At 40.1% G+C, this 13,095-nt stretch overlaps 1 protein-coding gene across 1 annotated transcript in view; it reads left to right on the top strand.

The window, feature by feature from the left end:
• The window catches only part of sfmbt2 (Scm like with four mbt domains 2), a 74,972-nt gene that overhangs the window by 4,064 nt on the left and 57,813 nt on the right, over window positions 1-13,095 (top strand). The window contains 2 exon segments of the mRNA XM_034163179.1: window positions 10,734-10,900; window positions 12,179-12,273. Of these exon segments, the coding sequence (XP_034019070.1) occupies window positions 10,810-10,900; window positions 12,179-12,273 (186 nt within the window). The 5' untranslated portion in view covers window positions 10,734-10,809.

Genomic DNA, 13,095 nt, shown 5'->3' with positions numbered 1-13,095 from the left:
TGTGTGTGGGATGGTGTGTGAGATGGGGTGTGTGTGTGTGTGTGCATGTGTGTGTGTGTGGTGTGTGTGTGTGTGTGATTGTGTGTGTGTGTGATGTGGTGTGTGTATGTGTGTGATTGTGTGTGTGTGTGTGTGTGTGTGTGTGTGTGTGTGTGTGGGATGGTGTGTGAGATGGGGTGTGTGTGTGTGTGGGATGGTGTGTGAGATGGGGTGTGTGTGTGTGTGGGATGGTGTGTGAGATGGGGTGTGTGTGTGTGTGTGATGGTGTGTGAGATGGGGTGTGTGTGTGTGTGATGGTGTGTGAGATGGGGTGTGTGTGTCTGTGTGTGTGTGTGTGTGTGTGTGTGATGGTGTGTGAGATGGGGTGTGTGTGTGTGTGTGTGATGGTGTGTGAGATGGGGTGTGTGTGTGTGTGTGTGTGTGTGTGTGTGTGTGTGTGTGTGTGTGTGTGTGTGTGTGTTATAAGAAGCTGTTTCCAGTCACTGATGTTGAAATAAAAAAATCCGGCGGTGGTGGGTGGGGGGGGGGGGGGGGTATCCTGTGCGCGTGCAGAGGGAGTTTCCCCGCCGGCTGCCGGCTGCAGTTTTTCTCTCACTCGTCTGTCTTGTGGTCCATCAGGAGACGTTCTGTTTGCACTTCATCATGTTGCCGTTAGCTGATAGACTTCAGCGTGCACGGCCCACGTGCATGTTGAAGAAAACACTCCACTTTTCTGCTTTTTTTCCTTCCTGAATTCACGATTAAAGGCTATGACGACAATAATGTGCAGGAGGTGGGAATTTAGTGAGACGTAACCCGTCTGAGATTCACGCTGTGTCTGATGATGTCACAAAATGTGACTGTTCTATAGGTGGCGCTAGTGAGGTTACAACATCTTCATCTCCACCTGAGTCTTTGTGACCTGTTTGTCTTTCTTTGAGTGTCTTTCTTTGAGTCTTTCTGAGGGAGTGGGACACAGAGACAGACACTGAAGGACAGATGGACAGTGAGAGACAGTCAGGCAGTGAGACAGGCAGAAGGAACGAGACAGTGAGACTGCCATAAAAACAGAGTGATGGAGACACAGGCAGTGAGACAGAAAGACACATCTACAGACAGAGACATGTACAGACATGTACATGGAGAGAGACACAGACACTCAGTGAGACACACACACACCCTGAAAGACAGAAAGAGCGACACAGAGACTGACAGACAGCTGAAGGGAAAAGACAGGAACCCTAAACAGATCCCCCCCCGTGATGTCATCAGGCTCACTTGGCTCGGATTGGTTGCTTCCTGTTTATAACATACACATCATCGTTTCAGAGTCCAGACAAATGGATTCTGCAAAACACTGGAGTGGATTAAATCAGGAGAGAGAGCTGAGTGTCTAAAAGTGGACAACCTAACAGGCGGTAACACACTAAAACCTGAGCCCGTGCAGCGGTTAAGCTCCTAAATCCCCCATTAAATCTTTGGCACGGGCAGTTTAGAGAAAGGCCGGAGAACACATGGCGGACCAGCGCCTCATCAGGAGCACGTCAATTAACCCAGCTTAATCCCCAGCATTCAGTCTGGGCTGTTCTCCGGGACGTTGCAGGTGGGGACAATACACCCACTCGTCTCAGGGTTCAACGGGCCCCGACGGCACACACGTGTCTCTGTCCATGCTTAAGGAGCAAATAAACGCCACACGGCGTGCGGACGTTGCTAACAGTCAGAACTGCCAGATTAGGGCTGGAAATAGAGATTATTTTTATGAATGTTTCACCAACATATCATGAAAAAGTGTTAGAAAATATCTGTGCTGATTCCTTATTTTATGTTAGTGATCAAGCATTAGCCGTTGTTGTTAGACTGGAAGTCTCTGAGATCTGGTTTAAAGTTTAAACATAAGAGTTAAGTTTCACTTCCATCACGCATGTGCAAGTTTCAGATTCAGGAAGGGCTCCCCCTATCTGTGAGAGCCAGTAACATATAGACTAAACCACACCCACTGTAACACCCACATTGTATCAAAGTGTTGTGCGAGTTATGTGCGTGGTCTTATCACAAGATGGGCACCGTCTGTGAAGACCCAGGCCTGGTTTTCAATGCAACCTTCAATAAATTCAACATGAGGAATATATCAATGTGTTTTTTTTTGTAAGGGCCAGTAAATTACACAAAGAGGTGGGAGAAATTACAAAAGAAACTTCTTCAGATTCTTTGTTTGTGACCAAATAAGTACCATAATTTCCAGACTATAAGCCACTACTTTTTTCACATGCATTGAACACTGCAGCTTTTACAATGATGCGGCTAATGTATGGATTTTTACAGACTTTTTCACAAGTCGAAGTACGTCAATTGATTTCCACTCCTCATGCAGTGCTAATTCCACACAGTGTAAATACGAGGTCTGGCAATAAAGTAACGGACCTTTTTAGTATTTTTTTTTTAACTATATGGATTTGATTCATATGTTTTTACGTCAGACAAGCTTGAACCCTTGTGCACATGCGTGAGTTTTTCCACGCCTGTCGGTGACGTCATTCGCCTGTGAGCACGCCTTGTGGAAGGAGTGGTCCCGCCCCCTCGTCGGATTTTCATTGTCTGGAAATGGCGGAATGATTTGGACTTTTTTTCCATCAGAATTTTTTCAGAAGCTGTTAGAGACTGGCACCTGGAAACCATTTGAAAAATTTATCTGGCTTTCGGTGAAAATTTTATGGGCTTCACAGAGAATAAGGACTGTTACTACAGCTTTAAGGACAGCTTTAAGGACGCTCGGCGCGCCGCGCTCCGAGCCGCAATGACGAGGCAGAAAACGCCAGATCATTTCTAAGCTGTTAGAAAAAGTTAAAATTACTCAGTTCTCCGTGCGTGCGCGTCAATATTTACGTGTAACACTTCAGGGGAAAAAACATTTACAGCCCCCATTTAATTAAAAGTTAAAAAAAAAATCTTTCTGTCTAACATCTTTCTGTGTAAATATCTCATGTTATGACGTGACGTCCCGTGGCTTATAGACAAGTGCAGCCTATTTAGCTACAATTTCTTTATATTTTTAAAATTGGATGCTAATATTCAGGTGCGCACTATAGTCCAAAATTACGGTAAATGCAAAGTTCAAAGAGCTCAGTTTTTAAAACCAGTTTTAAAAGTTTTCCTGTTTAAATCCAGTTTTAACCATTATTTTTTACATCAATGACATAACTGTTCAAAAACACATTTCACTACCAAAGATTGTGTTTAAATGTGTTTTGAAATTATTTTATTTTATTTAAATGTCTTATTTCAAGAAAATACTTTATTTTTACTTTTTTGTGGCTACAGACTAACTATAAAGTGTCTCAAACTATCAATAAAGTTATATATATAATTTTATATATCGTCACCCTCCTAAAATAATGGCCTCAGTCATGTTTTGGAAAATATGACTGATGCCATTATTTTAGGAGGGTGACGATATATTTTAAATGCTTCATGCCCAGTGTTGCCATAGTTACTTTAGTTGCATTCAGCATAAATGTAAGTAAAGTAACTAGTAATCCAATTTTGCTCCTTTTAAAATTGAGTAATCAGTAATGTTAGTTTTTTCAAGGAATAATCAGTAGTCGGATTACTTTTTCAAAGTAACTCTGGTAATACTGTTCATACCAAACAATGATTTGAATAGTTTGAAATGTGTTTTAAGCAGATTTGATCATTTATTTTAAAAGCATGTCTTCATTTTTACTTTTTTTTCAGGACTAAGTTACCAGTTAAGCGTTAAACTTTTAATGGGGTGTATAACTGTGTCTAAAAATCAGACTTGAAATGGCTGTAAGATGATTTTCACTAAGAAGTGTTTTAAACAGATCCAAACGTGTTTAAATTGATCATTTAAACAATAGAGCTTCATTCTTTCAGGTTTAAGTGATTTAATCTGGTTTTTAATTGATTCATACTGGCTGATCTAAACAGGTTGTAAACTGGATAGCTGTGTGTAAAGTGGTTTTTAAACTGGATTCAACTTGATTTAAAGTGGTGGGTGGATTCAGAAGTATCAGGATCCTTTCTTTGTCCTGCGAGGACATAAAGGGCTTTTTTTCAGTTTCATGGATGAAACCTGCTGAATGTGGACTGAACATAAAACAGCCGCGGCGTCGGAACAAACAGGCGGCGCCCGAAAAATCCATTTCAGACAAAAAGCAGGTTGAAGGTCCTTCAGCGGACTGACGGAGTCTGAGGGACACTGATGGACCGTGGACGTGTCACGTGGTCCACATTAGCTCATGGTGTCTGCGCGCTGACGGTGACACGCGCCGAGGACGAGGACACGCTGACGTCCTCTTTTAGACTCATTCACTCAGGAAACAGCAGCTTTCTGCGGTTTACAAAAGTTAAATCATCCGTTTGTTGGATGAAGTTTCCTCTTTTTACATGAACTGAGGTGCTTATTTGTCTTCGGGAAGGAAATAATCTGTATCTTTTTTCTTCACTGTTTTACAAACAGAAGCCCCGTGTACACCGTCAACCCGTTCACATCTCTAACCGTTTTTCCCCACTCGACGATACACTCGCCGAGGATCAAACTCTGGTTATTGGCGACTCTGTTTTGAGAAATGTGAAGTTAGCGACACCAGCAACCATTGTCAATTGTCTTCCGGGGGCCAGAGCAGGCGACATCGAAGGACATTTGAAATTGCTGGCTAAGGCTAAGCGTAAATTTGGTAAGATTGTAATTCACGTCGGCAGTAATGACACTCGGTTACGCCAATCGGAGGTCACTAAAATTAACATTGAATCGGTGTGTAACTTTGCAAAAACAATGTCGGACTCTGTTGTTTTCTCTGGGCCCCTCCCCAATCAGACCGGGAGTGACATGTTTAGCCGCATGTTCTCCTTGAATTGCTGGCTGTCTGAGTGGTGTCCAAAAAATGAGGTGGGCTTCATTGATAATTGGCAAAGCTTCTGGGGAAAACCTGGTCTTGTTAGGAGAGACGGCATCCATCCCACTTTAGAGGGAGCAGCTCTCATTTCTAGAAATCTGGCCAATTTTTTGGGATCCTCCAAACTGTGACTGTCTAGCGTTGGGACCAGGAGGCAGAGCTGTGGTCTTATACACCTCTCTGCAGCTTCTCTCCCCCTGCCATCCCCCTATTACCCCATCCCCGTAGAGACGGTGCCTGCTCCCAGACCACCAATAACTAGCAAAAATCTATTTAAGCATAAAAATTCAAAAAGAAAAAATAATATAGCACCTTCAATTGCACCACAGACTAAAACAGTTAAATGTGGTCTATTAAACATTAGGTCTCTTTCTTCTAAGTCCCTGTTGGTAAATGATATAATAATTGATCAACGTATTGATTTATTCTGCCTAACAGAAACTTGGTTACAGCAGGATGAATATGTTAGTTTAAATGAGTCAACACCCCCGAGTCACACTAACTGTCAGAATGCTCGTAGCACGGGCCGGGGCGGAGGATTAGCAGCAATCTTCCATTCCAGCTTATTAATTAATCAAAACCTAGACAGAGCTTTAATTCATTTGAAAGCTTGTCTCTTAGTCTTGTCCATCCAAATTGGAAGTCCCAAAAACCAGTTTTATTTGTTATTATCTATCGTCCACCTGGTCGTTACTGTGAGTTTCTCTGTGAATTTTCAGACCTTTTGTCTGACTTAGTGCTTAGCTCAGATAAGATAATTATAGTGGGCGATTTTAACATCCACACAGATGCTGAGAATGACAGCCTCAACACTGCATTTAATCTATTATTAGACTCTATCGGCTTTGCTCAAAAAGTAAATGAGTCCACCCACCACTTTAATCATATTTTAGATCTTGTTCTGACTTATGGTATGGAAATAGAAGACTTAACAGTATTCCCTGAAAACTCCCTTTTGTCTGATCATTTTTTAATAACATTTACATTTACCCTGATGGACTACCCTGCAGTGGGGAATAAGTTTCATTACACTAGAAGTCTTTCAGAAAGCGCTGTAACTAGGTTTAAGGATATGATTCCTTCTTTATGTTCTCTAATGTCATATACCAACACAGAGCAGAGTAGCTACCTAAACTCTGTAAGGGAGTTAGAGTATCTTGTCAATAGTTTTACATCCTCATTGAAGACAACTTTGGATGCTGTAGCTCCTCTGAAAAAGAGAGCTTTAAATCAGAAGTGTCTGACTCCGTGGTATAACTCACAAACTCGTAGCTTAAAGCTGATAACCCGTAAGTTGGAGAGGAAATGGCATCTCACTAATTTAGAAGATCTTCACTTAGCCTGGAAAAAGAGTTTGTTGCTCTATAAGAAAGCCCTTCGTGAAGCTAGGACATCTTTCTACTCATCACTAATTGAAGAAAATAAGAACAACCCCAGGTTTCTTTTCAGCACTGTAGCCAGGCTGACAAAGAGTCAGAGCTCTATTGAGCTGAGTATTCCATTAACTTTAACTAGTAATGACTTCATGACTTTCTTTGCTAACAAAATTTTGACTATTAGAGAAAAAATTACTCATAACCATCCCAAAGATGTATCGTTATCTTTGGCTGCTTTCAGTGATGCCGGTATTTGGTTAGACTCTTTCTCTCCGATTGTTCTGTCTGAGTTATTTTCATTAGTTACTTCATCCAAACCATCAACATGCTTATTAGACCCCATTCCTGCCAGGCTGCTCAAGGAAGTCCTACCATTATTTAATGCTTCAATCTTAAATATGATCAATCTATCTTTGTTAGTTGGTTATGTACCACAGGCCTTTAAGGTGGCAGTAATTAAACCATTACTTAAAAAGCCATCACTTGACCCAGCTATCTTAGCTAATTATAGGCCAATCTCCAACCTTCCTTTTCTCTCAAAGATTCTTGAGAGGGTAGTTGTAAAACAGCTAACTGATCACCTGCAGAGGAATGGTCTATTTGAAGAGTTTCAGTCAGGTTTTAGAATTCATCATAGTACAGAAACAGCATTAGTGAAGGTTACAAATGATCTTCTTATGGCTTCGGACAGTGGACTTATCTCTGTGCTTGTTCTGTTGGACCTCAGTGCTGCTTTTGATACTGTTGACCATAAAATTTTATTACAGAGATTAGAGCATGTCATAGGTATTAAAGACACTGCGCTGCGGTGGTTTGAATCATATTTGTCTAATAGATTACAGTTTGTTCATGTAAATGGGGAATCTTCTTCACAGACTAAAGTTAATTATGGAGTTCCACAAGGTTCTGTGCTAGGACCAATTTTATTCACTTTATACATGCTTCCCTTGGGCAGTATTATTAGACGGTATTGCTTAAATTTTCATTGTTACGCAGATGATACCCAGCTTTATCTATCCATGAAGCCAGAGGATACGCACCAATTAGCTAAACTGCAGGATTGTCTTACAGACATAAAGACATGGATGACCTCTAATTTCCTGCTTTTAAACTCAGATAAAACTGAAGTTATTGTACTTGGCCCCACAAATCTTAGAAGCATGGTGTCTAACCAGATCGTTACTCTGGATGGCATTTCCCTGATCTCTAGTAATACTGTGAGAAATCTTGGAGTTATTTTTGATCAGGATATGTCATTCAAAGCGCATATTAAACAAATATGTAGGACTGCCTTTTTGCATTTACGCAATATCTCTAAAATCAGAAAGGTCTTGTCTCAGAGTGATGCTGAAAAACTAATTCATGCATTTATTTCCTCTAGGCTGGACTATTGTAATTCATTATTATCAGGTTGTCCTAAAAGTTCCCTAAAAAGCCTTCAGTTGGTTCAGAATGCTGCAGCTAGAGTACTGACGGGGACTAGCAGGAGAGAGCATATCTCACCCGTGTTGGCCTCCCTTCATTGGCTTCCTGTTAATGCTAGAATAGAATTTAAAATTCTTCTTCTTACTTATAAGGTTTTGAATAATCAGGTCCCATCTTATCTTAGGGACCTTGTAGTACCATATTACCCCATTAGAGCGCTTCGCTCTCAGACTGCGGGCTTACTTGTAGTTCCTAGGGTTTGTAAGAGTAGAATGGGAGGCAGAGCCTTCAGCTTTCAGGCTCCTCTCCTGTGGAACCAGCTCCCAATTCAGATCAGGGAGACAGATACCCTCTCTACTTTTAAGATTAGGCTTAAAACTTTCCTTTTCGCTAAGGCTTATAGTTAGGGCTGGATCGGGTGACCCTGGACCATCCCTTGGTTATGTTGCTTTAGACGTAGACTGTGTTTCATAATTATTGTATGGCCTTGCCTTGCAATGTGGAGCGCCTTGGGGCAACTGTTTGTTGTGATTTGGCGCTATACAAGAAAAAAGTTGATTGATTGATTGATTGATTTTAAATGTTTAATCAAGAAAAAAAAACCTCAGTTTTGACTGCTATTTTCTTTTAATTGCTTTTGGTGTTTAACATCCTAAATGACTTGACTCATTTTGATCCTGGTTACAATGGGACATGATCAGATTTTAAACTGGTTTTAAACTGTTCTACATCAAGAATCAGCTGGTTTATTGTATTTGTAGCTACTTTTTAATGGGTTTAAGTGACATTACTGTCCATGAACTGGTTTAATTGGCTATGAACAAACATTAAATTGATTTAAACTGGATTTAAAATGCCCACAATTTAAGATAATCTGGTTTTAAGGATTTTTTTTTTTAAAACACACTTTAAATACCAAAAAAACACTTTAACCCTCTGGGGTCCGAGGGCATTTTTTGGACAGTTCACTCGCCTGGCATAAATGTTTTATTATTGCTATTAACAGCTCTCCCTGCATCCCACAATCAAGTTTTATGTCTCTTTTTTTCAGGACAACCTGTGCTTTCAGAATATATATGTTTTTGTTGTGTTTTATAAGTGTAATAAAGGTTTATAATCAAAAGTAGGCAAGGAAAAATAAAGCGAAAAATAATTTTTCACACACATTTATTCAGAACACACAGCAAACTATAATAAACAACTGTTTTGACACTTTATAAAGGTAATTTGAGGTCTTGTGTGAAAGACTGTACAACAAAAAGGTTAAAAAAATAAACACAAATGCACATTTTGAACAATATATACAAAGTGGTCTATGCGTTTTGTTATCCACTGATATGGTAAACAGTGCTTTATGCAGAGAAAGCAACAGAGTTATCCAGTAACATTCACATGCATTCTATTGGAGCAATCCTGATAGTTACACACTCTTTGTTTGAGCACGTGAGATTGTCATCAGAGGCTCTCTGTCTGCTCCGTGTGCTTTTACTTTCACTGTGCGTAATGGCACAGGGCGCACTGAGTATGTACTAATAGTGTGTACTCATTGGAGCACCAAGGGGGCTATTCAAACGGGCCAACTAGTAACATATCACTCCTGAAAACAATCTTTGGCTTTTCACGTGAGGTAAATCTGCCCTACGATTGGATTTTGGAAAACCATGTGATGGTGAACCAATTCCGATTGGACACTCACACTGCGCATGTCATCACACAGCATCTATGAGGAGTACAAAGATGGCCGATGGCTGGCTCAAAAGTCAGTGGAGTTAACTTTTCAGCAAAAAAAGAGTAAGTTTCTACCTCATATCATTGAAAAGTTATTTATAATTTAGTAAAGCTTGGTCTTAGCTGTCGTATGCGTCGGCCTCAGAGGGTTAAACAAGTTTCAACATCACACCAAAGACAGAGCTGTTTAAAGTCCTGTTCATCTTGTTTTAATCTGGTATAAGGGAGATAAACATCTTTTGGACTGAGACTCAAGAGTTTCTTGTGACGCCACACTTGCCTTTTTATTTTCCGTCTTGCCCGTTTTCAGAGAGCCGTCATCACCTTCTTCAACACCTTTCTCTCTACACATTCATACATTTGACAGGCTGTTGTTCTTATTTTGACTCTGATTTGTTTTCTGATGGATTTTGGCTGTAGTTTGCATATCTGGGCGGCCGGCAGACGATGTGCACGTCCCCGTCTCACAGCGCGCTCGCTGCCTCCTGATTGGCTTTAATGATACTCGGAATGACTTTAGACACCCAATTCTACTTGTTTCTCATCACTTATGTCCATAATTACCTTTCATTCTTTAGTCTTTTCATATATGTCTCTGTCTGCTTCTATCTTGTTTCTGCAGGTGAAAATTTTAAAAAATCTATTTTTTAAATTTATGAATCAGTCACTTCATGCTTGCCAACTATTTTTTTTATTATTATTAGTATTATTTCTAAGAAGTCAGAAATACCAAATGATATTTGGTTCACCATCAGACTCACTTGTCTGCTCAGGACGATTGCTTTCAGAGAGAGAACTGTGAGATCAATTATACCAGTTTTCGTTGAGGCTGGACAAAATTTGTGATCTGTGAAAAATGTCTTGTGTTTTCCAAACCATGTGGACGGTGGAAAATGTAACACGGTGAACTCTGCTCGAGCCAAGAAATCCAACCGTACCCAATTTACAACAATTGGGCACGTGGTTCAAAAGTTGAAGACATAAAAACAGTTCTATATTTGACCTGTTGGTGGCGCTAGAGTGTTGGCGGTGCAGATATGAAAGTGTCCGCAGTAAATGTAGTAAATACTCACAGCGTTTTGCTGTATGGTTCTGACGTTGACATGAAATGTGACGGATTAATGGACGCGCTGATCGATGCAGCGTGTTCCCGTAGCGCTCCGGGTGAGAATCTCAGGGTTCAGATTGTTCATGACTGGGTTTCTTTATTTTTATTCATTGGATCATTTGTAGATTGAAAAGTCAACATCCCACTTTTCTTATGTAATAAATTAACTTGATTTGTATTTGATCTTCTCTCTAACAGGGGCATCAAGAAAAGAAACACAATGAGGGAGTAAGGCCCCAGGGGTCAAAGGTTAAGGTTCAGTAGGAAGCGCAGGATGCAGTCTTGCAGCCAGGAGCAGCCATTGGCCCTCGCTGCAGTAAGGTCACACAATCCGACCAATGGGAAAGAAGAGGAGGTGAAATCAGGTGAGGGCATCGCCGCTGCCGTGTGGAGCTGGATTGTGTGAATGTTGCCCGTGCGGTTTGGCGAGCTCGCCCTCAGCTAACAGCACAGACAAACACTTTGATCTGCTGATAACCGTCAGCTTTGTTCATTATTCGCTTTGCTGGCTGGACGTTTCTGAAGAACACGTCGGATGTTCTCAGTGTTCGATGTGATCCAAACAGGACAGTTGAAGAGTTTCAGAGAGACAGAGTTCTGATAACCATGGAGCCCCCCCCACCACCACCCCCATTTCAACATAAAATCAAAATTGAAATGTCCAACATTTACATTCTAACAGACAGCAAATTAGATTCTTTTAATTGATGACTAAACTACAAATCTCATTTTCAAGTAATAAAAATACATACATTTTAGAAAACTGATCTTTGTATGTCTACGGCCCAATGACACCAATACAGTTATCAATGATTACTAATAGGAAAATCTTTAGCAGATTTTATAATTTTATTATAAAATAACTGTGTGATCACATTTTTTTTAATCTCATTTCTTGTCCAACTAAAACCCACCAAGTGTGTCTTTTTATTTCTCCTTGTAATTTTTATGTTACATATGTTACACACGTCTCACACACACACACACACACACACACACACACACACACACACACACACACACACACACACACACACACACACACACACACACACACACACACAACATTACCAGAAAGAGCTGCTGCAAAATCAGTGGTGAAAAACTAAAAAAATGGAGAAGTGTTTTGAGTGATGTATTACAGATTTAGGGTCGACAAGTCAGGTGGCAAATGGGCTCCAAAACAGAGCCTTCTTATATGGATTTTACAACAACAACAACAAAAAACCCTACATTTTAAGACTTAAATTCAGCTGTTCAGTTTTGTTACAGCAGTTTGACAGAGTTCATTAAAACCACTTAAAAATACCTGACTTCAAACCATTTAAAACACCCTAAGTGCTTTAAATTGGCATTTTTTGCCACTTTAAACAGAAAAGAAACACATTAGAGAAGGAACAAGCGAAACTGCTGCTTTTTTCTCCTTAATATATAATAAATGATATTTTCGTCTCCCTGCAGAAACCAGTCGACTGTTTGTTTCGGCTAAAAGGTGAATTTTACAAAAATCAGTGCTGAGAATTTCTTTTTGAAGTCGTCACTGTTCTGTCACCTGTTACCTTCTTTTAGCCTGAAGTGAAGGAGGCGTGTGCATGCCAGTGATTGACAGGCAGGTATGTGTGTTTTTGTGTGTGTGTGTTCAGATGCAGAATCCATGGAGGAAGAAGCTGAGTTTAACTGGGAGGAGTTCATGGAGGAGACGGGGGCAATCGCAGCTTCTCACACCTCCTTCAAACACGTGAGTGTGTGTGTGTGTATATATGTGTGTGTGATCCTTTAAGTGCAGCTTCATACATAAGTATCACACACAGAAATCCTTTAATGACAGGCTGCACGGTGCCGAGCTCCCATTGGCCTGCTTCCCTGATGACGTACAAGTTGTCAGACGACCTTTGCAGGTTCTTAAAAACACAATCGAGAGTAATTACTGAAAGACTAACAATACAATACAATTATGCAAACCAATTTAAATCGTGTGTGTGTGTGTGTGTGTGTGTGTGTGTTTCCTGGCAGTAGAATAACTCAGAAAAGTATTTCTGATTGTTTTCCCAAAACCACAAACATGAATTGAATTCATTCTCTTTTAAATGTCAGTAGGATGGATGGAGGTACAGCGGCCACATGATGCAAAACTTACAGACAACAGAAACTGGATTAGAAGGCAAAGACAGAACTGATGATATACTAAAAGGTGTTTTTTTTTAGGGGGAGGGGGGCATTTTAAAAATGTCAGAAAAAAGAAATCAAGTAAAAATAAAATTAATCAAGTAAAATAAAAATTAAAAGCCGGCATTTCAGAGGACAAGGAGGAAAGTGACAACATACCAAAACAGAAAAGCATTTTCAATATGCCACAGATTTTGTAAAGTTAAAAAAAGTAAAAAAAAAGAAAAAAAAAGAGCACAAGCATTTGATAAAACACATTTAAAAAGACTCAATAATCACATAATTTTTGAAAACACACACACACACAAAAAAAACAAACTAGAAAAAAATAAGAAAATTCTGAAAACATAGAAAATAAAAATGTAAAAGCTTTTCCCCACTTAACTTTAAGGTG

Source organism: Thalassophryne amazonica, chromosome 22, assembly GCF_902500255.1.
Source record: "Thalassophryne amazonica chromosome 22, fThaAma1.1, whole genome shotgun sequence".
NCBI classification, from domain to species: domain Eukaryota; kingdom Metazoa; phylum Chordata; class Actinopteri; order Batrachoidiformes; family Batrachoididae; genus Thalassophryne; species Thalassophryne amazonica.
This window is presented reverse-complemented; position numbering and strand designations above follow the sequence as displayed.